This window comes from Tachypleus tridentatus, chromosome 6, assembly GCF_004210375.1.
Source record: "Tachypleus tridentatus isolate NWPU-2018 chromosome 6, ASM421037v1, whole genome shotgun sequence".
NCBI lineage: Eukaryota > Metazoa > Arthropoda > Merostomata > Xiphosura > Limulidae > Tachypleus > Tachypleus tridentatus.
Genome location: NC_134830.1, coordinates 74,405,481 through 74,432,844, shown reverse-complemented (window position 1 = coordinate 74,432,844; position 27,364 = coordinate 74,405,481). Strand labels below are relative to the sequence as shown.

Below are 27,364 nucleotides of genomic sequence, written 5' to 3'. Positions count from 1 at the left end.
GTTCACTAGATTGTCTTGTTTTTGGCAAAGCTAAAAGGACTAAAACTGTGAATCAAAAATTTAGGAAAGAGTATAGTGCAAAATATCCGGTCATTGCATCAAAAGTCATTGACAGTCATGCGTTTTGTACAGTTTGTCACATCGACTTTTCTGTGGCGCATGGCAAGATAAACGATTGTTTCAGACATACAAAATCGGCATCTCACCAACAAAAGGCTGAAGCGAAGACAAAAACGATGCAGATAACGACATTTGTGAGTAAGAATTCAGAATATGAAACCATAAATGCAGAAGTGTGTGTTCACGCAATTCGTCATTGCTCATAATTTATCCCTAGCTGTAGCCGATCATGCAGGACATCTATTCAGAAAAATGTTCCCAGATTCTGATATAGCAAAAAATATGGCTGTGCTAGAACCAAAAGTATAGCCATTGTACAAATGTTGGGTTGTGAAGATGACAAAACGATTTCAAGAATACTTACTAATAATGTTTACAGTTTAGCCACGGATGAATCCACATACATAGATGACTCAAAACTATATCCAGTGGTTGTACGATATCTTGACCCTTTGTGCTTGAAAAAAATTGTTCTCTTTTGACAATGGTGGAATGGAAAGAAGCTTCAACGGGAAAGAATATTTTCAAGCTTTTGGACCACAAACTGACAAAGAGGAAAATACCATGGGAAAACTGTCTCAATTTTCCTTCAGACAATGCTTCAGTTATACAGGTAAAGGTGTAATGGGACACATCTCAAGACGACGGCCTAGCATTTACTTCATGAGCTGTGCCTGTCACCTCATGAATATTGCTGCCCAAAAGCTTCCAGAGAACTGCCCTGCCCAATTTCTGATATATTGATAGATATCTATTATTTTCTGGACAAAAGTGCTAGCAAAAAACATTTCAAAGAGTTTCAAGGATTGTATGACAAAGAAACAAGAAAAATTCTACAACTTGTTAACACAAGATGGCTATCACTTGGGGTGTGCCTCAACAGAATATTGGACATGTGGGAGCCACTGAAGAAGTATTTTCACTGTGAAAACTAGAGTCAAAAGGATCTAAATATGCAGCTCAGTCAAGCAGCAAGACTTTAACAGTCAGGATATCCTCTCAGCCACACAGGAACACAAGACAACAGTCTCCAAAAGCAGACAAAGAAACATTTGATATAATTCAATATCTGTTTAGGCAGTCTGACCTTGAAGAGACAATCAATGAAAAAAGAGAAGAAAACGAAAGCTAGCAAGGAAGTAACCAAGAAAAGTTATGCACAGAGCAAGTTAGATAAGTTAATAGTTTTCTTGGACAACGAAATTAACTTGTTATTTTGTCTATTTCTTCAGTCTGCAATTCCTCTATTTGAGCAAGCCAATTTGATATTGCAAAGAGAAGAACCTTGCATACACATTATGCATAGAACTCTGATTACACAAGTTAAAAATATACTTGTCAGATACTTCAAGCCAGTATATGTTGAAGGCAACATTACTGAACTTGACTACAACAATGAATCCTTACACAAATTTGATGAAGCAGTTTCTATTGGAAATGCCGCCAAGGAATACATTGTTAAATATGAAAAGGACCTGGACCTGATCAGCTTCTACACCAGTGCCAAGAAATACTATATTGCAGCTACAAATTACATGATGAAACATTTTCCTCTGAATGATGAATTTCTGATTCATGCAGCAGTTGCTGATCCAACAATGAGTCATCAAAGATTTCTCTTCTCTACGCTTTTTGACAGACATGTATCCTGTCCTTGTCGATACACATGAGCACGACACTATTGACAAATTGGAAGGGCAATATTTGAACTATCAAATTGATACTTTCTCAGAAACTGTCCTTCAGTTGAATGTTGACAAGTTTGGGGTTCAGCTGTCTACAGTTAAGGATGAAAATAGCAACCAGAAGTACGACTTTCTATGTAGGGTTATGCTTGGAATTCTTACAATCTTCCATTCTAATGCTGACAGTGAAAGGATATTTAGTTTAGTGACTAAAAACAAAAGCAAATTCAGACCAAATTTGAGCACCTCAGTTTTGAGCAGTATTATAACACACAAGATGTGTATGCAGTCAAATGGACAATGTTATTATAACTCCCAACCATCCAGAGACATTCTTATGAAAGCAAAGGCTGCAACAGCTGCAAAACTATTACAATTAGTGTCATAAACATGACATAAACTAGTCCTTACACAAAGACTTTTTCTGCTTACTGTTTGTGCATGTTCAATGTTGCTTTACCAGTATGTGTTACTCTGAACTAAATAAGACATAATTTCAAAATAATTTTTTTTAAATTTATTTATTAAATACAAAAAACACAGTCATAAATGAGCAATCTATAGCTGTAACAAATAATAATAGTTATAATAATAATAACATAATAAACAGCTTAGAGACATTGGTCAGGCCTAGTAGCCACAAATGATAAAGAGCTGTCTACAATCATTATGCTCAGTCATTTAAAATAGTTGGCATCTCTGAATATACCTGAAAGTATGTTCTGCAGTAGTCATAACTTTGGTGCTTGTCTCCACTGAAATTACCTTTCTGACAATACATGAATAGTTGCACTTTAATAATGTTTTGTTCATTTATTAAGCACAAAACTATATGATGGGATATCTGTGCTGTTCCAATCATGAGTATTGAAACCCAATTTTTAGTGATGTAAGCCATTAGTTATTGCTGAGACACTTTTTTATTTTTTTTATTAATGAAGTTACAGAGATGGGAAATTGTTTTTCCATGATTCTCATATGGTAGAAACATATCTTTATACTTCAGTGAGAATTATAATGCATGCATATGCTCGTAAGTTATTCTGGAATGCCTTATTTACCAATGAGTTAAAATGTTACCTTGGAGAGACTCCCATCAAAACAAAGATCCAACAATTATCTTGACCATCCTTCAAATAAATGCTGCACTTATAAACAACGACTTTCCAACCGTTATGAGTAGAATGTAGAAATACTTTTTAATGCTCTGTAAGCGTGGTGTACAGTTACTTTCCAAATGCCTTTAAATCAATTGGTCCAGTATATCTTATCTCGTACTTTATAATTTTTAATATCAGCCAGCCGCATTTTCAGTACTTCCTCCACAGCTAATATTCTCAATCTTTATAAGAATGTCTTGTATATTAACTGTATTGTTATTTTGTAGGAAAAAAAAAACAACAGTGACAAGTACAGAAAAATTTTAATAATACTTTTGTTAAATAACTAAACATGATAATAAATCCAAACAAATCATGACTGTTAATACCTAGAAGAAAATTAAAAATCCTTAGTTTTATATATATATATATATACACACACACACACACATACCTATGGTTACATTTTTAAATGTCTTTTTACATCCTGATAATCAAGATTTTTTTTTTCTTATAAGCATCAGTAATAACGAGGTGAATCCATAAACACTACGTTTTAGCTAGTACATGATGTTACCATATAATCCCAAAACATATTTAATGTGTAAAACTGGCATGTTTCTTGCTACTTCATAAAGGTAGAAGTTTACATTTATTACTGACTTCTGATCCAAGCAATGAGCATAGCTAATTAAATGTATATAGTTCTTACATTTTTATATATATATATATAATGCACTTTCTTTTGTTGGATACTTTTCACTCACTATTCAAAGGAATGGTAGTGACTATTTATTTAATCTTATGATGGAAATCAATATTTAATACATCTAAGGCAGTATTATTCTGCTCTACTATTCTACAAGGAAATGTTGAATATTTCTTACCCACAACATTGAAAAGCAGAGAAATGTGAAATTCTTATCAAATATATCAGGTTGGTATATTGAAATTATAATGTTTTTGGTGTGTTCTAAAAAAAAACAAAAACTACTCACCTTTAAACATTATACCAAATTTTAATAGTAAAATGAATTGTCATGGTTCTGAAAATTGTTTTTTTTTAATTCTTCACATATGAAAAAACAGCAAATATCAGGTAAAAATAAAATGTTCAGGATATAATATTTACTATATATATTGCATTTATATTTGAGATTATTTTAAATTATATATATACAGTAGTGGTTATTTTCACTCTCTGTATCAAGGTACTTTCAACTTTTCCAGCTGACCATCCACCTTAATAACAAGGTAATTTATTTTATGAGATCCATGTTCCACTGGGGAAAGAAGTGGTCACTGTTATAATATATGTCAGTAAAGTGTATTAGTGTTTTTACAAATGATGTTTATGTAAAAAATCTGTTCATCTTTTACCATGTTTTATTTGGTAACCCATCTTGTTATTGTTTAAGACACACAAGTGTGTTTTAACACACACTATATACATTACGTACATCATCTTTCATTTAAATTTTCAATGAGTTAGAGCTCATCACAGACAAATCAGACTCCTTTGACTACTTAGCCATTTAAAACTCCAGCAAGATACAAGCCTGTCATCCAAGATATCAATGCAGCAAGGATAAGGAACAACTACAATGCAAGAGGTAAGTAATGATTAAATGAACAGTTTCAACTTTTGAGCTCCATGCAACTTAAACAGTTATACTACAAAATACAAAACAGAAAAACACGAGTCAAATAAGTGTTTAAAGAAACATTCATGTACACTATTAATAGGTGATACATCTCACACTCTCTTGAATAAATTAAAAATCACATCAATCTATCAAGGCTGTATAAACACAGCATATGAAAAAACAACCAACATAAGCCACAAGTAAAGTGTATCTTAATCTCAAACTAACCATGGATAAACATAAGGTAAATGAAGCTTCATTCTCCATTACTGCTCTGACTTAAGAGAAATGCAGAACAGATATAACATGGAAAAGGTTCCTACCAATGGTCTAGAATTCTGTTTAACCTGTATGTCAGAGAGCTACATGCCACATAAATTACCTACAAGACATATTGCAAAGGTATAAAAGTCTTCCAGTTGTATTCGGTTGTCCAGAAATAAATGTCAAAATTCTCATGATGACATTTAGAAGCTGAATATTAAGTAACTTATCACTGGTTGGTTGGCTTAGTCCTATGTTTGTCACTTACAAGGTTTCTTATCTGACTGCTGTTACTCCTCAGAGTAAGTTTAACAACCTCCAAGGCAGTATAGACAAGGATTTTCATCTGATTTTCCTCTGTGACTTCGAACTTGGACGAAAAACTACCAAAACTACATTGAACATCAACCACTCAGCCATGGATCTGTTACTGAATGTAGAGTTCAGCATTGATTCTAAATGTTTCAACATGGAGAAGAAATTCTTGAAGACCATGAAGATCATGGAAGGAAGATATTCTTAGATGAAAACATATTAAGGGAAGCAGTTGAGACAGACCCTTACACAACAGCTAGGCAGCACAAGCAAGTTAAGCATTGCCAACCACTTGAACATTATTGGAAAGATAAAAAAGTTGGATGAATGGGTGCTGCATAAGCTGACTGAAGATTAAAAAAAAAGGAAAAAAATTACCATCATGAGACCTGTGAAGGATGACACTCCAACAAAAACTCAACAAATTGGGAATCAATGTTCTGCTCTATCCACCTTATTCCCCAGACCTTTTCCCTACAGATTTTCATCTTTGAAGCACTTTGACAACTTTTTGAGCAATAATAACTTTCAAAACCAGGTAGCTGCAAAAGCTTTCAGAGAGTTAATTGACCATAGAAACTGATTTCTAAAAAAAAGTGTTTTGAAACAAATAGTGCTTACTTTGATTAAAGCATGTTTTAAAACACTGGTTTATACTTTTCTAAATTTCACAGTTCAAAAACGATATTTATTTCTGGACAACCTAATACAATGAATTTATAAACAAAAAGACATGATGGTATGTGAAGATAAACCTTAGTGACTGCAAAGAAGACATCTGTGAGATAATACTTATTTAAATGTCAATGCTTTTAGAAATATAAAATATGTAAATTATATTTTGTTACACCAATTTAATAATACTGACATAGAATAGATGCATGCTTATGCAATGATTGATAAAAAGAACAACCTCTGTTTGACATACATTGACTAATTTAGTGCCAGTATTTAACTCAACATATTCCAATGTAAGTCATTATTACTTCTAAATCCACTTAGCTTTTCATGTCTGTAACTACAACATATTTGTTCTTGTTATTCTACTTTTATATTTTTAATTTTTTTTTCATTTTCCTCAAAACAAATAGATAAAAAAAAGTTGTACAGTCTATAAAGGAATATGTCAGTATACACTTCAAATATACATGTACTTCATACTTAAGGTTTATCTTACTAAAGAGAATATTATGTTACCTCTTATAATTATAGTTTTGGTATATTTAGTTTAATGATATAATCTGTACAAAAAACTCCAAATTCCCTTTCTTTTTTACATTTTATTTGATCATTTCCTTAAAAGGTTGCATAAGTTTATGATGCACTTTTAAATTTTATGTAATAAAAAGATAAGTTGTAACATTTCAAAATCACTTAATACTTCAACACAGTGAAAATGTACATAAATCTTCCAAGATTATGAAACATCAAAAAAAAGTCTGATAGGAAGCAGTGTTATGTACATTTTATATTTCAATATATAGCAATCAATTCTACATTTTAATGACATTTGAAAAAGAGCCATAAGCTGTTAACATTTTGTAATCTAATACTCCATAAGCAGCAAGAAAGTTATGGCTTGTAATGTGTTTTGTTTCAAACATGTTATTGTAAGCATACAAGAAAAAAAGAAAAAATACAAACTTCTGTATGAGCTTTCAGTTCCAATTAGTGTATATCACCCAACTTTAATGTTTTCATCATAATTGTAAAAGTTCCAGGTAGAACCTTATCAGCTTCTTTAGCCTAATATCTGTCATAAAGGGTGTTGGGATACCACTCTGTTCATACACCAATAAGCTTCAAAAGCCTTTGTCTTGGTGCATTAAAATATAGTATACCAGTATACCTACTACAATCTTCCACACAATTTTACTTCTATAAGGTTTCTGATGTTTTTATTTTACAGGGCTTTAAAGTTTGCTTCTTCCTGATTGCTCTTCACTGCTGTTCAGTGTAAAATAGAAGATGTGATAAGATCACTGCATACTTATGACTCCACAATACTGTTAATAATAATTAACATATTAGAACTTTTTTTAATTAATTGCACTAGATTTCCAGTTTTATTCTAAGTAAATATTGTTGGGAATTCATTACAATTTAAACCAACACTATTAATATTTGTGAAATGATTGTTGAATGATCAAGTATAGATGACATTGAAGGAGTGTTTTTGGAGTTTATCTTAATGGTGAGATAAACCAATTTCAGGATATTACATTTTATCTATCTATTTCTAATAATTACAGCTAGTGAAAAAAAGCAATAATTTTAAACTGAGGTTTTGACCCAGGATTCTCACCTCATACAAATGCCCTGAGATCAGTACTTTATCAACTGAATTATCAGGGTTTCAATGACAAAGCAGTCCACTTTTCACTTAGTTCATTATAACATACACTTACAGACTGCCTTTTCTGTGGGCAGTGTAATGATTTTTACACTAGAGGTGGCATAACTCATGTTTAGTAGCTTGTGACTCTTGTAAGTTAATTAAAAATATTCAGCTTGGAGTCTTAAGTTCTGGTTATGAGCAAACTACTCCTGTAGTTTAAGATGTTCCAGATCAGTGTCAAGAAAAAGGTTCATATGCAAGTTCTTCTTTGTTAGTGTTTAATGAAGAAGGACCTGTGTTAAGATGTATAGAGGTGCAAGTTGGTGAAGACAATGGTGCCATCCATTGGCGACTGACCCAGCCTTTTAAATCTGACCTGCTTTTGTTGCTACTGGAGTCTTTGTGTATGGAATTGTGCCATCCATCACAAATTCTACTGTAAGAGTTAGTAGCTGAATTCTTTTCCTGTTTATCTGTACACGACATACTGCAGTTAATTTTTGAATAAGGTGACCTGGATGGGCTGAAAGAAAGGTATCAACAAATATATCTTCACATATGTATATACAGTCACATGAAAAAACATATTTAGTTATACAATCATCAATCACATAAAAACTGTAGCTGGTTTAACCTGGAAATTACCTGTAATGCACATTCTGTTGTGGAAGTTCAGCTATATGGATACATAAAATCACTAGAATTTTTAAAATAAACCTTAGAGAAAGCAATCATTGTTCTTCAAATAATATTCTATCAAAAAACTGTCAATTTTACCTACATAATATTTTTGGCAAAAATTATGAATAATTACTGAAATAGCACTGATAAATTTAGTTAACAATGATTCTTGGTAAAAAGGTGCTAGGTACCAGTATGCTAGGTACTACTTTCTATTAAAATGATTCTCAAACTGGGGCTGTAAACAAAGTTTTGCTACAAATAATGACTTTAAATAACATTACTCATTCTTTCTTGAGTCCAGTTAAATGTAAGAACAAAATGACTACAATCACTGAAAGTACAATTGCAATGTTTCATCATATCTATAATCCTAGTGGTACAGCTAGGGATATGCATGCATGCATAATTTGTATCTTGAATTTGCAATGTTTTCTTTGATATACAAGCTCAAATAAAATAGTTAGAAACTCCTATATGTATATATATTTGGTTATGTCAGTTTGTATTTTACAAGAAAACAAAACAAGATTAATGCAAAGGCCTTTGCATTATGAATACTCGATAAGTACACATTTTAAACACAGTAAATTTACAATGGTACTGGTACTGAGTACAAAGTTTGGTACAGTTTCACAAAAATAAAGGACTACTTTTTTTAAAGTGCTGAGGTGTACCAAAAATTTGGTGTTAGACCAAATTTATAATGTGGTCAGTTTGAATGTTTAATTTAAAAAAAGCATCACAACAGCAGTAACAACTATGGTATCCTCAAGTCTTTTGTTCTTTGTCTCATGTAAGAGGTGCTATAAGAAGAAAGTTTTTAGATAACTTTCTTTGGCAGCCAAGTCATTTTACTTTGGTTATATATTCCTTTTTTTTTTTCTTTCAAGAAACAGACTTTAATGTAGAATGCATGTGTTACATTATTCAAACCTTGCCATTTAACATTGGAAAAATTGAATGTGTTTAACCTTCATTTCTGTGTTTCTTCATTTTCAATAAAGACAAAAAGTCCATCAACTAGATTGTAAACTATTGTTTACTGAAGTCTCACTCACTACAATTTTCTGCCTCATTCTTGTGATTTCATTTAAAGTAGATATATCTGTTTGAGTAGATGTCCAATATTTTATCATTGTGATGTCTTGTTTGTGATTGTAGATGAGGACATCTAGCCTACTGTTTTTCTTTATCTGAATGACAAAGTGTACACTGGGTCTGGGGCATTGAGAGTTTGAGAAACATCATTCCATCCCTTTTGTTAAAAAACACAAAACTGAGATCATATAATTTAGAGATTTAGGTGTTATGGTTGTAGTTTTGAAGACTCATGAAAATATTACTGCAAATAGAAATAAAAAAATGAAAATCCCATTCAAGTACAACTTGTTATAGGAAGTTTCCTATGACACAAACTACTTGGAAACTAAGCTAACTGTACATCTTTTACACCATTCTTCTGAATTTACAGAAATTAATTTTATTTTTATTACTTTATCAGAGTGATTGAATCAAAACAAATCCAAAGATACGACTTCAAAAAACTTTCTACGCATTTAATTTTTTTAATCTTCTCTTTCCATACCTACTACTGTAATTGGGTTATTTCACACAAACCCAAGCACAAAGAACAAATGAATACTATTTGATCTCAGGTTTTTTTCATACAATTAGCTATATTATCATTCAATACAAGCATTTAAATATTCTCTGATTTTGAATCCACTTTTGATGAACTTGTAGATTCTCTTCCTCTTGTGGTAATCTACACAATGAAAATACTATTATAATTGGATTATAATGTATTAAAATACATCTTTACACATCTAATAAAGCATGACAGACTGTCAATGTTTAATTAAATTCAAAGATTTATGAATGAAAACTTATTACTTCATTATTTCACTTCAAGATGATATACAGCTGACATTAAAAAGAAAGCAAATACATATATAGTGTTCTATTCAACTTCTCAACTATTTTTTACACTACTCACTGTATAATTTGAAAAATGTTAATTAAAAATTTTGACTTTCATTAAAATCTTGTGATGCTAACTGTACTCATAGCTCCAGCAATCTTAAAAACATATTTTTCTTCTATTCTGATAATAGTTATCACACAAAAAAAGTGCAATGAACTTGCAAAAAAAAAAAAAAAAAAGAGAAAAAAGACAAACTCAGCACTTTCAAACAGTTGACTATTCTTCTTCAGGAGAACAAATGGTCATAATTAATGAGTGAAAGGTAATACATAGGTACACATATTGATGCTATGGAAGCTGACATTTCAGATGAGTTAACCTTAGAAGAGAGCAAATCATAATTGGAAAAAAACTGGTGTCAGGTTTAACTTGTACAATGGAAATGTAAAAGTAATGAGACTTAAAAGATATTAAAACAGTTTTCATAGGATAGAGAAGTGAAATAAAAGGGGGTGGGATTTAGAGAAAATAATAATTTAAAGAAATATATAGCAAAGAAGACCAATATAGAGAAACATAAATAAATAATACTAACAGTAAAAGAAAGTAAATAAATTAATTTAATTACAAAGTTGTTTCTTAAATTTTTTTCAGAGGTGCACAAAGGTTAACAATTCCAGGATCGAGACTGATAACATTCTGCATTACAATATTTAATCAATTATATAAACAATTTTTAATCCAAACAGATCTCTGTTATTTTTCCGACCATATCTTTAGGAAACCAACTCTCTTACTCTAATTACTTGATTTTACTGATTTTTCACTGTGTAATACTTGAATGATTTAGAAATAAAAGAATCAGTACCATACAAAGTCAAGAGACTAAAAACAACAGCTGAATTTTAAACCAAAATTTCTTAGTTGATTACTCAATTCTAATTATCTTGCTACCATTAAACTTCTGCAAATGTCTTAGTAATATTTTTGTGACTATTAAAATGTTCTTTATGCATACTTAATAAGACTCCTGAAATTTCCAAGATTTAAATTGGTTTCTTTAATTTTTCAAGTTGGCCACAACAAAATCTACTTTTATTTAAGTAATTTTGAACACATACAAAATGCTTTCTTTCACTCAAATTTAACTTGGAGTGATATTGCTAGTGTATAACACAATATCGTATGTTGCATAAATATTTTGTCAATATTGTGTTAAAGATTTTCACTGTTGTAGTTCAAATTTTAGTTTTAACAATTTCAGTATTAAATAAACACTAGCAAAACTGTTATTTTATTTATATAAAACTAATTACACTAAGACAGCATTTGAAAAAATATTATTCACCTTTTAATTAAAAGATTATTAAACTAATTACTAGAAAATATTTATGGATAATTAATCAATCACATAAAATTATAAATGCTTAAGAAAGAATGTATAGCTGTATATAAAATACATATGCAAGAACAATCTGGTCTATTAAACCAGATTGTTAAAATACATAACTAAAAGCTTACACATCGTTTTGGAGAGATTTATATATTTATTTTCTTATTAGTATTACAGTATTTAATTTTTTTAATGTATTTAATCTGAAATAAATACAACATCAATATCATTTGAAATTAACATTATTCAAAAGAAATACTGATATTACAATTTACAACACAACATATTTATTGGTCAGATGTTTCCACACACTGATTACAGTTTAGAGAAATTTTTAAACAAGAGGATTTCCCAAAAAAACCACAAACAAAAAGTTGCTGTCTTACCTAAAATACCATTCAGGAAAGAGGGAAATTGTTTACCACATTATGCACATGTAACTGAAACAATATATTCTAAAAATATTTTCAAAACTATTTATTACTGTTAATTTAAAATGAATAGCATAAAAGCATAAAACACCAGTTCTGTATTATCTAGGATGCTTTTCAGTTTCTACAATAAAGAATTCTCGAACAAGTTTCTCAACAATGAAAAACCTTTCACACTTTTGACCTTAAAGCTTTATATACGTTTCAAACTCCTTTATGTTAAACTATAAAACATTTAATGTGATTTTAAATGTATTAATAAAATAACTCATTTTTCTCATATGAATATCAAAATACAAATATTTGGAGAGGAGGTTCTCTTCAAGCACTTGTTCCCAAAATTTTTAAACTTTGAGGTTTCCTTCAAGTGAATTAAAAAGTCTGAGGCTCTACCAACCAATAACAATGCCCTAAAATGTGATTCATCAATTTCAAAAAATAAGTAATTACACTTTTAAGGACTTCTATGAAGTATTTTTATTATTAAATTTTATATTTGTAATTTAATATTGCCTTTTCTTATCAATTTATATTTAAAATTACACTATTAGTAATTTATTAGGGCCTGGCATGGCCTAGCTCGTTAAGGCGTGCGCTTCGTAATCTGAGGGTCACGCCAAAACATGCTCGCCCTTTCAACCGTGGGGGCATTATAATGTTATGGTCAATCCCACTATTCGTTGGTAAAAGAGTAGCCCAAGAGTTGGCGGTGGGTGGTGATGACTAGCTACCTTCCCTCTAGTCTTACACTGCTAAATTAGGGACGGCTAGCATAGATAGCCCTCGAGTTGCTTTGTGCGAAATTCCAAAACAAACAAACAAAAAACAAAGTAATTTATTATGTATGGGTAAAATTTGTACACTGAGCAATTAAATACACAATTTTATGCAAGATTATCGTATTGTCATTTTAAAATACAAAGAAACCCTGTAATTTAATTAATTCAACAATACCTTTATTGGCTTACTGTTTATTTAGAATTAAAGCTAACTCAGCATCCTTGTTTTGATTCCATTTTTTGGTGACCTAGAGGGCTGTGGATCCCACAATTGGAAACACTGTTCAAAGGTATGTGATATTTTTCTGTAATACACTTAACTTGTTAATGTGTTTGCTAACATGTATTGGGTAATTTAATGGGATCTGCCAAGTGAGACGTTTTAGTATGATAGAATCGAAGAGAGAGTGAGGTGTTACATTCCTACTGGTGTTTGCATGATACTACACATGCAAGACACAGTTGAACCAGGATAATTGTGAGAAATGTGAGGCCCGTGGCATGCAAAAGAAAATTTATGTATATAGAGGGCAGCACCAAAAATATACATATCTGAGAGAACAGGTAATGTACTGCAATCCCACCAAAAGTTCCAGTAGCCTATACTCAGTATTCATTAAGAACATTCATCTTTTTATAACTCCAGTAGAAATACAACATTCTCTGGAAATAACCACTTCCTTGAAACTCCATGCAACCCACAGAATCCACTCCAAGACCACAGACCTACCAACTCATTTTGTAAAAGTCATGACTCAGCCAGCATAAACAGGAAGCTGATTATATACTAAGCCACGGATGCATCCTACATTATTTTCATTTTAGGGCCGAACGTCCCCAACATCAACCAACTACACTTCAACACGTCAAGTCTGTCAGAGTACCCCTCATCCAGTAAGTTTTTCAACTCCATTTATGCCTATTATCTCTGCTGCCAACAGCATATCTACCCTCAATTCTAAGAAAGACAATGATACTCTGACTAACATTGACATTAATTCTCAACAGTGACCTAATCTGAAGAATACAGCAACAAGCCAGACTCAACTCACACATGTTAAGACCACAAAGATTAACATCATGTTCATTAAGAAGACACAAACCAGATTCACAAAAAGACGCAAATCATCCCAGACAGGAAGAGAACGACTCATCAATACAGATAGAATCAATCACTCAGTTTTATATCCATGAATGGCCTATCTATATCCTCCTGATTGGTCTTATGATACATCATTGCTTTAATTCATATGTTTTGCTGTTATGCATGTGTGTTTTTGTGTTGTTTTCCCCTAAAGCTTTATTAACCATGATTTCCTTTTCAGCAACTTCCTGGCACTGTCAGGGTAGATTATTTAGTGCCCTGATCGTGAAAATTGGTTTTCTCGGGTATTCCCGAGAGTCAACAACCATGTTTCTCTATTGTTCTCTTTCTTTCAGCATGGACCAATTTTATTAATTTGATCTTCTCATCTCCAACCCATTTTCTAATATCAAGACAAATGAGCCTTTACCTGCATTTTGCTCTTTTCACTTTGACTGTATCCAATAGAAGCTCTGCTTACTTCATTCATATTTAACTATATGCTCAAAATATCCCATCTTCCCTTTCTTATGTATGTCTAGCAGTTATTTATTTTGTGTTTGCAGATTATTTAAAATTTAAGCTCTACCAAATACATTGGCTAAGGTTTTCCTTAAGCTAATTTTTATAAATAAATAGATTTAAAAAGAAACAAAGATGTTAATGTTTTAGTATTACTTTTTCAATACTCTTTATGATATATGTTTGTAGGAGATTATTTCTTACTCAAGCAGAATGCATAAATCATGCAAGAAACTCAACTGTACTCCAATTTCACAGGCTTTTCAGTTAATGTAAGTTTTTCCCAGCACTATCATATTATGATTACATTGAGAGGAAAAAAAAAGTTTATGAAAGTTAAAGAATATTTGTTTAGACACTATTTTCATAAATGTGATTATATGCCTTTGTAAGATTCAGTTTTGGGCAATCTCAGCTAAAACCAAACAAAATATTTAACTGATGTAAAACAAAATGAGCTACCTTAGTAGTAGAATCCTCAAAGTGGCTATTCCTGCAATATCTCCCAAGATATCCCCTACTGTAGCTTCAGGTTTATCAGTGATTTGATCAAGAGATAATGGTTTCCATTTCTTGAGCTGTATAGCTCCTGGAATAATAAAATATTGAATTTACAAATGTACTATAAAGTAAAATGAACTTTAAATCTTATGTTAAAAAACATATTAATTATTGATTATATACTTGATGATTCAATTTCTGTGATAAAGTTTTCTGTGGTTTAATAAACTATTAGTTACATAGTCATTTCAAACATTTTGAAAAGAAAAACAAATGTTGGATTATTTTTTTGGTATTTATATGTACTTTTAACTCTTACTCAATAACAAATTTGTAACATTAAGTAAAACTTTCCTTCTCTTTTGAAGGACAGATTGATGTTTCTTCTTGTTAATAAATTTTACTTGAAGCTGCTCAAGACTCTCTGCACTAGCCATCTTAAATTTTTCCAACTGACATATTAAAGGGAAAGCAAATCAACTAGCTAATACAATCCTTTCTCTTTTGAAGGACAGCTTGATGTTTCTTCTTCTTGTTAATAAATTTTACTTGAAGCTGCTCAAGACTTTCTGCACTAGCCATCTTAAATTTTTCCAACTGGCATATTAAAGGGAAAGCAAATCAACTAGTTAATACAATCCACCATCAATTCTTGAGCTATTCTAATTAAATACCAGAATGTAACCATCACTCTTATACAGCAGCTGTGACCCTAAAGTGTGGAGTACAAGTTATTTAATTCCTTTGTGGTAATAGAGTGCAAACTCCTCCACTTTGAATCTACAGTCTGGCAGGCTAACTACTTATTAACAGACAACATTCTCAGAGTTAACCCTTTCCCAACAGACTCAGAGTTCTTCTACACATTTACATCATCAAGTATATTTTCAAAGATCTGGTACACTTTTAATAAAGACTACAAATATTTTGTATGCAAAAAAATCAGACTTTTTAATGAAACTTTTACTAAGGGTTTGTTTGTGAAAATAGAGTTTGTTTTATTACTAGTCTGAGTGTAAAGTAATTTCATGTAATGATTAAAAAAACTATTCTTTATCCTAAAAATCTCAAATATTATTTGCATAATCTCTAAAATCTTCTAAATACATCTCAAATGTTTGTTTTCAGTAAAATTTTGTTATTTTTTATACTCCAACTGTGGGATCTATCACTTAACAAAACTTTTTTTTTTTTTTTATGATGGTTACAAAAGAAGAAAAAATATAAATTATGCTTTATCTATGCTGGAATGACTACATATTATAACATAAAAATACAAATGTTTACTCTTACTAGCTCAAGTCTACTAATGCTATATAATAAACATATTTTTATTACACTGACCTTCCAGTCATGCCTACCTAACATTACTCAGCTTGTATTGATGTTGTGTATGTGTGCTTACATTACATATCCACTAATATGAAACTGACCCTTTAGTCTTCCCTGTCTTGGCTGTGTTTTAGTGGACTAGCATTTTGTAATGTATAGTAACATTTAAATGACAAAACATTATATATATAATTATTATTTACAAATTAATTAACTTTTCTTAAAATATAGAACAATAATAAATCAAGAAGTAAAGCAAACAATTATCTCTTCTTGCTACAACCTTTGTACTCAGTTGGTGCTGGACATAGGTTGCTTAGCCTTTTAAAATTTTACATGTGGTGGATATCAAACAAAATTTTTTTTTAGGTTTTATACATACAGTTGAATAACCCAAAATATCATAAATGACTACACAGATGTCATAGAATTTCACTATAATTTATTAAGTTTAGTAACTAACTTTTTTTTTAAATTTTATAAAATATAAATCTTTGAGCAGACTAAAGACACAACCTACCTCATTGAAAATTTGGATCAAAAGAATCACATTTTTCACAGACTAAAATGGCTGAGAAAACTGCTTGGGTGACACTCTAAGCTGTTGAAATTAGACCCCAAATGGTGAGAGTCAAGAAATAGATAGTTAGCTTGAGAGTAAGCAAAACTGATCCATAGCATTTGAAGAGCAAGGCATGCTGACAACCTCAACCAATTGGGAAGAAAATTGCTCAACATGGACATTAATATTAGAGGGGAGTGTGGAAAAATTAAATATTGAGAGGAAGAAATGCTACAAAGAAGGATGGAGATCATAGGAAATTGTTGAAATGAATAAAAACATATATCTGAGAAATCACATTTAAAAAAGGTCATATTAGGCATAGCTGATTCTGCAGGTTGGGCATAGGAAGACAGCATATATCTGGAGGTAGAAATACTATCAAAATCGTTGCTGACCTGACCAAGTTCAGCTTTTTCAGGAGCAGGTGGTTGACCCATATAATAACTAATCTCTATGGATAATTGCTGATAAATCTAAAGGGTCACCCCTACTTGCAGCCTGTGAAAGAGTGCTTTTAGGAGGTATGATACCCAAAGTGGTAACATAAACCTCAGAATTCATTTCAGAAATATGAATCAAAACAAAATGTTTTAGAGACATGGACAAAAGTGAGGAAAAAAAAAGACTGGGAAAATAAAGTAAAATGTTTTTTCAATATAAAGAGAAAAATGTACAAAGGAATTACATTTTGTAACTGAAATTATTATAAAGCACACACAAAGCACTAAAAGCAAAATACATCTCAAAACAAGTACTACCAAACAAGAAGGAACAGTTAAGTAGAATTTAATTGAGGGAGTCACATGCATTATAAGAGTATGTTGCATTCTTTTTGATGGAGGGTTGTTGTATGAGGATTTATATGACATACACATTAGAATTAGTTTATTCTAATGGAGGGGAGAAAAAAGCTTGTGGCATACATACAAAACGTTTGCATATAAATGGCAGCAATGAACAAGAATAGCTTAGTGAAAGTAATGATTTTCATAACTTTTAAGCCTAATGCATACAAATACTTTGCTTTGCCACAGCATGAAATGTATTCTACACTTTAATCTGTCTTAATTCAAATCTATATTAAATCAACATAAAAAATTATCTGTTAAAATAAAGCTCTAATAAAAGATTTACCTTTTGCACCCACACCTTCTGAAGCAGAGTAGCCTAGTTTAACAATAGCTGTCTGTAGAAGTTCAGAAAATAATGTACTGGTGGAAATTATAGCATAACTGTCCACTTCAACCACAGTGGAACCATTGGAAGAGCTGCTAAAATGGGAAGGAACTTGCTCCACTACACAATGTACTGGAAGAGATTTTCCTATAAAGTAAGGCATTTCATTAACATAGAAAAAGAAAAACATTCAAAACTGTTGGGTATGCAAATATAGCAAAATAAAAGTGAAAACGAAAAGCAGGCCAATTTAACAGCATCTCTTCATGCTGCAATTACCTATAAACATGATGGTCAAATTTAAAACTTGTGCATTATTCGTAACATCAGCTATGGCTGATCATGCAGTATTTGCAAAAGTGCATCTTGAGATGGCTGGTATGGGCATCAAAACTTTCATTAAAATAAAGTAGAGAACAATGTTTCAACCTTCTTCAATCATCTTCAAGTTAACAAAGAGAACTTGCAACTGAATGTGCTGAAAACATGTAAGGAATTGTAAGTGGCAATGCAGTTAGATTTTATGTTTTTAATTAGTATAGGTATAAAAGGCATTCATTTATATTGGATTAATTTTATTTTAGTTGTACAAGAAGGGATTCTTGATTTCACATTTGTATTTGTTTCTCTACTTAGTATTTGGGTCATTTCTGGTTATGTTGTGTTTATTTGATTTTCAGTGTTCAAAAATCTGTGAAGGTTTTTTTTTGTTCTTTGAATATGGTTTCCATTTTGCTACTTGTTCCTCCCAAATAGAAGTTGTGGCAGTTGTTGCATTGTATTTTATAAATAATGCTGGTGGTGTGTTTGTCAGTGCAGTTTCTGCATGGTAGAGACTAGTTTTTTTACTTTGTTTTTTAATAAATTTGGTGTTTATTGGAATGTTGTGTTATGTTTTTCCTAATGTTAGTTATTTTTTTGCTGATGTCAGGGATATATGATATGCAACAATGCAAGGTTTTGTAGTTTGTTGTATCTTGGAATATATTATTGTTTGTTTGTTCTTATTTGTGTTGTTGGTCTAGGTGTGTGCATATAATTTTTTCAATGGTTTTTGGAGGACTTTAATTGATATTAATGAAGTGTTTTATTTTGTTGATTTCATCATTAATTTTATTGGGTGAGCATACTGGGTTTCTCATAATCACAGTTAGTGCAAAAGCGATACGAAGAGAGAATATTTTGTCATTCTATCCATTTTATCTAGCTAATTTTCCTATGCCATTAAAGAATGTAAATTTTAACACAATGGTAATGTTTAACTGATACCTGTTGACAACTAAATGGGCCAGAGTGAGAATATTTATTCTTTAGATTTTCCATATACTTGTACTAAAGGCATGTCATAAGAGTTCTGCTTGAATGAATACACTGATTAAACTTAGGCCATGAAATAGCTGTTATAATACTCCATGCAATGTGTTAGTTATATAGAAGGAAGTTAGTATATGGTAAAGGTAAATACCAGAAGAAATCATTTTCATAATACTCCACTGATAAACTTTGATAAAAACAGTGTTTAACACTAAATTTACTCAGTTTTGTTGTCATTTCATGGCCGAAAAACCATAGAGAATTGTCAGTGGAGCAGAGAGTTTCTATAAAAGCTTTACATATTGCTGGTTGGCCTCTGTCAAATTGTTACAGACTTTAAATACTCCCCCAAACACTCTCAAGTACAGCCTAGCTTGCAAAACCGAGACAAATAAATCAGAAAATAGAAGAAGGAGGAGTAGAATATCTAAGCTCAATGTTACTGATGTTAAGTATCTTCACATATGAAGCTTTTGGGACAAAAGTAAGACTCACTGATCTCAAGCACGAGATAAATGACAGAAAAGTATCCAAATCTACAGTATCAAGAATTAGCCAGAATGGAATATTTAGTTTTATAGCAGTTAAAATAAAACCTTTATTTTGATCTTGAAATACTGTCAAGAGACAAATTTGCTAAAAAATACAAATCTAGATTGTTGATGATTGGAAAAGGATATCATGGGCAGATAAATCTAAATTTGAAATAATTAGTTCTCTAAGCATAGGTTGTATGTCTGACAGAAAAAAGTGAATGACACTTATCTCAATACATAGCACTTACCATGAAGCATGGGAGAGGCAGAGTATTAGTTTGGGGGTATTTTTTTGCTGAGGTGGCAGGAGCTATTGCAAAGTAGATAGAATAATGGTCTGGCACAAGTATCATCAGATACCAATCCATTACAATATACAAACTGGTTTGTGTATCAGTGGTAAGGGATTCTACTAACAAAAGAATAATGACCTATTCATCCAACCTATGCAGAAATTACTTAAGAAAGAAATTGCTGGAGTTATTTAAATGATTCAATGGCTCCCACAGAGTCCTGACCTTACCCCAACTGAGCAGATGTGGGATTTGATAAATCAAAAACTTTTAAAATCATAAGTTACTTTCAAAGATACTTTATGGGAGCATATTAGAAACATTTAGAGAAAAATTGAAAAGGACACTTTGATTAAATATTATCCAACATGTCTGAAAAACTATCTGCAATTATCAAAGCAAAAGGGGAAACAAAATATTAACTGTTTGCTGCACCGAAGCTCTTCCACTAAGTTTCTTTTGTAATAAACATGAAGATTAATAAAAGTCTGATAGTTCAGCATTGATTTTTCTTCTGTTGTTCTTTGAAAGTAGCCTGAAATCTAATTTTTGAATTTGTCCTAATACTTTTACACAGAACTACGTTTTTGTTATTGAGTTGTAGACAAAGTAAAATGAAAGGATTTCATCCTAACACTTTTACAAATTACTGGATAGGCCTAATTATTTTTTTAACTTTGGTTTCCAAGTGATATACACAATTCACAGATTGTTTCACAGCATTAAATGATGACTTGAAAAAAATATTTGTGGCTCTTGCAAGTCAAGACAATTTACTTGTGCCTGAAAATTTAAATTTGCCATAACTAAAACAAACCTGCTGTAATAAAAAAACACAAAAAATATTTCAGATGGCCTTATACATTTTTTCTGATACAAATGTTTTTCAAAACGTGGCAACTGGATATGAACTAGAATACCAAATGGTTCTAGTATTACAGTCTAAAAATGCAGGACCTACATGAAAATGGAGGAAAAAATCAATTTCTCTGTAAAAGCAAGTTTAAAATCATACAAATAATTACAGACAGTGATACATTATTCTAATGAACAAAAGTGTATGTAAATTTTGGAAACAAAATTGTAAAAAGATTGTTAAAATTAGCAAGACATTACTATAGAAATGTAATCCAAAATTTGTTTTCTATGAAATTTACGCCTGCATTCATGAAGGACAGAACTTTAACAGAAATCAATAGTAAATGGTCAGCAATAAACTTTACAAACAAACTTATGATTTCATACTTTGTAACTGATTAAATGTACTACCCAAATGCCTTCCTCACTCTCATTCCCTGATCCCTTAAAAAAATCCCTAGTAATATATATGTTTTACTTATTACACGTGTAAAGATCAAGTTATAAGGCCAAATGTATTAATTTGTTATTCATATTAGGGCATACTTACCCTACATAAATTCCCAACAGTTTTCTTAAAGAATTCCAATAGTATGTGCTGTTTTATAAATTTCTGACATGTCTCTCTTCTTCAAGTTTGTGCACAAAAGTCTGCTTTAGAAGTTTGTTTGCTACCAATATATCATCTGCGAGTAATGTCAAAACTACATGTATTATGATGCAAAATTACAAGGATTAAAAATTTTAACTGTGCAAAAGATGGCAGATGATTATACATTATATTTAAATATCATAAATAAAATTATTCAATTTGTATCCTAAAATCCATTTCAATTGTCTTTGTTCATAGATATCAGTGCATCTGAATGTCACAGCTGTCAAAGATCAGAGAATGTTAAGAAAATTACAGAAATCATCACTGAAACTAACCCAAAAGCACCATTATCAAATACAGCTAAGATCAGGATCTTTCTTGGAACAAGATAATTCACAAGGAATTGTCTTTACATGTGCCATGCTCACAAGTCACTTAAAAAGCATATAGTCAAACTGAATTCTTGCTCTTGAAAACTGTAAGAGTAGTATCTGACAACTGAAAGTATTTCATTATATTGGACAAATGCATTTTTGTGTTAATATGTGCAGGGCATTTGTTATCCTCCTGCTAATGATATGACATGAAAAATGGTACAAACCTTGTCCTAGGTTACCTGAGAGAGTTATAATAGTAAAAGGTTACAACTATAATGAAAAATTAAACCCATGGATGAAAAAATGATGACAAACTATGCAGACTATCAGGCTAACATTTTGACATGATTATATCATGGGGAATTAACAATTTTGTAAGAATTGGATGTCAATAAAGTATGACTGTCAAAGCTAAATGGTCAACCAAGTCACCAAACCAGTTCTTTCATAAGATGCACATATAAACAAAATTTCAAGCTCTTCCACTACTAGATATCTCTCACCCGAGTTTTTCTTGTTCAAATAAGTTTTCAGTTGTCATGTAAACAAGACTGAATGTTTTGTAGTTGTCATGTAAAAAAGACTGTCCTGCATTTTGCTATGACTGTTTTTCAGTACTTTCTGAATACTAGTAAATACTAGGTAAATACTAGTTTACCTAGTATTCTGCACAACACTAGCTTCAGTGCATTTTGCCAAAGTCTTCTGCAGCAGAAACAGCAATTAAAAGTAGTACATAACTAAATTCACATCACAGAAGTCCACCACTAGTGATATAAGAATGGGCTGCAAGGCCTAGGCATTTATCCCTACATAATTTCTAAAAATCATAAATATCACTCAGCATATGCTTTTATATACAACTGAAATATTCAGTGCTAACTCAAACAGAAACAATATCTAAACTACATTCATCATGGTTGAGAAATGGAAGGGGCTATAAATAGCCTCTATCAAAAAGTCAATGGGGAGTGTTTACACTTCTGTTTCTCCACTTGTAATTTCTTAGAGGAATCAATACTGTATAGGGCAGGTATGTAGCAAGTAACAAAATTAAATGGAGAATAACTTGACAAGTAGACAAAACTAGATCACAACTGATGTTTGTGAGATACAATTTTAAAGTTAACCTGCAGATCTATTATTCTTAATTAGTAAAAAAAATCAATTTTCTTTGAATAATGTTACAAAAATGTGTATAATAAACTCATGATACCTCAAAATATAGTTCACATGTCAGATCATCAAGCAATTTCAAATATTAATTAAAGCATTATATGACAGCACAGTAGTTGAGACACCAAAGGTTATCATTATCATTTTATCATGAAATAAAAATTATGAAATGATACAAGATTACATCCAAGAATACAGTACTGTAGTCATTGCTTCTGGATCTCTCCCATGATATTCAAAAGCAACTAAGTGTTATGTCATTTATATATAAAATGGGTGTAGTCACCTTCACAATAACCATTCTCATGATGATCTTTTTGTGTAGCAATTTCATATAAAATGTTTTGTTCATACTGAAACAAAAAAAGGAAAATATACAAAAGAACAACAAATACCTGGTCCAAGTATTGGCATTTTACTGTGGTGAGCTGTATGAAAACCTTCAGAAATAGTTGAAGAGAGGTGATTTGGAGGACTACGAAGACCAGAACACTCTCCACTCTCATGTGTATTCTGAACTTGATCCCTCCTTTCAGTCAGTTCTTCAAGAGTTAGTATATGACCATTGGAGTGTATACTGGCCATTGCAGGTTGATTACTTAATATACTCTGCTGCAAAAACAATTTCAGTTTTACTCATTACTTCAAACACTTCCACTGCTTGTTTATTCTACAAGAGGGAAACATGTCACAAGATATTATACTTATTCTCCCAAATGACTGATAGGCCAGAAACACACCCGAGAGTGCTCATGAGATAACAAAATCTTATTCATGGGTGATTAAAAATGTCCTTGATTTATATTTCTGGCACTTTTATGATAATCTATGTATCTTGATTTGCCTTTTCTTTCTTATAATGGAAAATACTTAACCAAATTACATAAAATTTAGTACCTACATTCTAAGTTAAGTTTGACACCTATTCTCTGCTTAAAAAGTAATTATATCATTTTTAAAACTTATAAAACTTAAGGTTTTGTTGTAAGACAACCACTTGAAAATATTAATTTTTTTCCATTTATCTTACTTAATATCATATATCTTGTCAGCTTCAATAAGTTTGATATTTAATAATACTTTTCTTTTGATAATTTATAAAGATAAATAAAACTTTCCAATTTCTAGTTATAAACTGTACAACACGTAAAAAAAACTGACCAATGGCTTCATCTTCCAAAATGAATCCAATCATTAAGCATGAACACAAAGCTACAGAAAAATCCGAGTAAGATATTTGTATTGTATAACATCAAGGAAACATTAAAATAGTTACTTTTCTATCTGGCTTTTAATATGAGAAAAATTGTTATAAAGTACAAACTATTTTATTGGCAGAAACATTGGACTAGATAATTCCTGTACCAATACAAATGTAATATGCAAAATGACATGCACTAAATGCTGAGAAATACATTGATGAAATCAGTGATGCAATACATGAACATTTTAAGGAACATATCTGTGTCACCATGAACCTTGGTTTTAAATTAAACACTATTTTTTTTTCCTGCAAATTACTACAGTTTATAAAACACCATTAAATATTAAGCCTTTAATAATGGTTAACAATTTCCTTGATAGGAAGTTTAAAGAGACTCTCCTGATTCAATCTTACAAACCTAAAATAAAAATAATTCTTACATTTTGTAATTAATGTTTTTTATTTAATTTTTACATTTATTTGATAGCTTGTTCTCATTAGTAAATATTAGATCTGACTTTTGGAAATGAATTATATTGGATTTATGAGTTATGGACAATTTTAAAACAAGAAACTTTTTCTTTATTTTCTATTAAATTGTAGATTTCTACATTCAAAATGCAAGCTTATAATTCTGCAATTATTTGATTTTTATGAAATGTTCTTATACTCTCAGAAACATTTGCCAGTTTCTCAAAACAAGTTAAACAATTAAAATATCACTTTAGTGTTTGTTATAATTTTGGTCCTACTCAGAGTATTGCACTTGTGCCTAAAGAAAATCCACTACAAAATTTTTTTCTGTATCAGTAGCTATTTCTTTAACTTTATGTAGTTCTATTAAGCTTTAGTTACTTTTAATTTATATAAACCATGAAATGTACTTAGTTTCATCAGCATCAAACAAAAAATTATTTTGTCATTCTAAATCTTTTTTTATGTACATTCTGTAACATGTAATATTTCTTTTATTAAAACAGTTTCTAAATGTGGTGCATGTTCTTTTTTTGGTTTTCAGTTTGTATTGCCAGAAAGGCATAAGCTGAAACATCAGATTTGAATAAAATTATTATTCAGGAGTGTGATTGTTTTCAAAAACAATTAGAATTTTTTCAATGACATTTTACACATTGGCTCTAGTTATTTTCAAAGCATCATTATGAATTGTTCAGACCACATGCAAGGGTGAAAATGAAGAGTTGTAATGACAAACAACTGATAGAGTAGGAAGATGAACCACATGAAAAGTAATTTTATATTTCCAAAAAAATATAAGATTTTAATAAACAGCAACCTATACTTGGAAGAACAAAAATATAAAACAAAGTCAATAAATGTTATTTACAATTAGGACTTCTCAAACTCACACAGAAATGAAGGCTAGAAGACTTAATTTCTCTTTGTGAAATACATAAATGTCATACAATATAATACCAATTTAAAAATATTTTTGAATAAAACATTAACATAGAATTGAAATTAGATTTTTATTTAAATTTTGAGAAATTTAATATGCAAATATACATCTGAAACCTGAAAGGCACACCCTCACAGAAGTTGAAATGTCCTGATAGTTAAAATAGTTACATAACAGCATAAAATTTCAACTACAGCCTTGTTGTGTACAGCTACTTATAATAAAAATTTAAAACATAAAAATTTTAAAAAATATTAAATTTAGCATACTTTTATGTTTCATACTTATTCTACCACATCACTTTTTTTATGTTTTTACACTAGGAATAACTATACAATACTATAGTATTTTGATGGTGCACGTTTTCTGTTTAATACAACATCTTTTAATTAATGGATGTTATACAAGACCAAAGATAATTTTACAAAATGACATTTAATATGTAATAATTATTCAAATATTGTCAAGTAGTTCCTGTTAAGAAGACAAAAACGAAAACTACTTGAATGACATTTGACACACCTTCAAATGCTTAAAACTATCTTTCAATATAGCTCTATCTAATTTCGATTTAAAATTCACTATGACTCGAAAAAAAATTATGATCCTAAATTTGAACATAACAAAATATTGTAAGGATGGTGTTGAATAAACAAAAACTTTAATATGTTATAACAAACATATCATATTTAGTTAAAATGTGGTAAAACCTAACTAGAAATGAATACCTTACAGAAATATCCATAGAGAAATTTTATAATAAAAAAGGTACCCTAATGAAGAATAAAGTAAATCTTCAAATGCATGTACAACACACACATAAAAAGAACAAACATACCCTATAGCATAGAATGATCACACACACAAACAAAATTACAGAATAGTTAAACTTCATACCAAAAATCATATATATATAGATAAATAAATCATATTACAAGTGAAACTGAAAATCAAATTACAACAATGAACTAATTATTTCATGTCTGTGGAGCATACTGGTATATAAAAAAAAAACATTGTAATACTCATAATAAACACCCTTATAACACAAAGTTTGTTACTTTTTTTATCTTACTGTTTTTCTCTGTAGTTTATTCAGAAGTGTTCAGTAAAACCCAAACCAACTCCACTGCAAAGCACTGAGTGCATAATTAAAAAAAACTAAAATGGTGCTATAAAGGTCATTTATCACTAGTAGAGTAATTTTGATAAGAAATGAAGAATTTAATAATACAAAATTTCAAGTAAAAAACCATAACACCAAATTTTATGATTATTAATAAGAATTTTTGAGTCAAAGTAAGGAAGAGTATATAATACTGTATGCCAACTACACAAGTATATCTACAATATTCAATGTTAACAAGGCATTTTATCCAATAAAAGTTTCTCTGGACTAGCAGGGGCATACAACAGACATAACAATGGTTAAGAAGCTATTTATATTAGCAAACTGCCTAATAATAGCTGATACAATGTGAAATGGACTGAGTGAGTGATAACAGTACCTCACTGCACTTCAAACAAAATGTGAAAAACAATTAAGTGACATTACACAACTGTTAACTCTTCTTGTATAAAGTAGGCAAATAGAAGCACAAACTTTATAGAGTAATCCCAATGGACTTATTACAAAAATTAAATTTAAAGCAAATAAGAATTAATATAAAAAAGACAGCAGTGTATCAAGATAAAGTGTGAAAGAGAAGTATACTGCACCAAATGTAATGTACAA

General features: G+C 30.5%; 1 protein-coding gene across 9 annotated transcripts in view; it reads right to left on the bottom strand.

Annotated features, from left to right (window-relative positions):
* Positions 1-3,211: 3,211 nt before the first annotated feature.
* The window catches only part of LOC143252813 (DNA-binding protein SATB1-like), a 31,434-nt gene continuing 7,281 nt past the window's right edge, over positions 3,212-27,364 (bottom strand). For 4 of the 9 annotated variants that reach the window (XM_076505539.1, XM_076505536.1, XM_076505537.1 and 1 more), the window contains 4 exons: positions 23,404-23,620; positions 17,818-18,006; positions 14,748-14,874; positions 3,212-7,991 (listed from right to left, as the gene is read on the bottom strand). In XM_076505539.1, the coding sequence (XP_076361654.1) occupies positions 7,706-7,991; positions 14,748-14,874; positions 17,818-18,006; positions 23,404-23,593 (792 nt within the window). In that variant the 5' untranslated portion in view covers positions 23,594-23,620 and the 3' untranslated portion in view covers positions 3,212-7,705. Of the gene's footprint in view, positions 7,992-9,697; positions 9,918-14,747; positions 14,875-17,817; positions 18,007-23,403; positions 23,621-27,364 lie in introns of those variants that run through there. The other 5 variants (XM_076505541.1, XM_076505538.1, XM_076505542.1 and 2 more) reach the window with 3 other exon arrangements.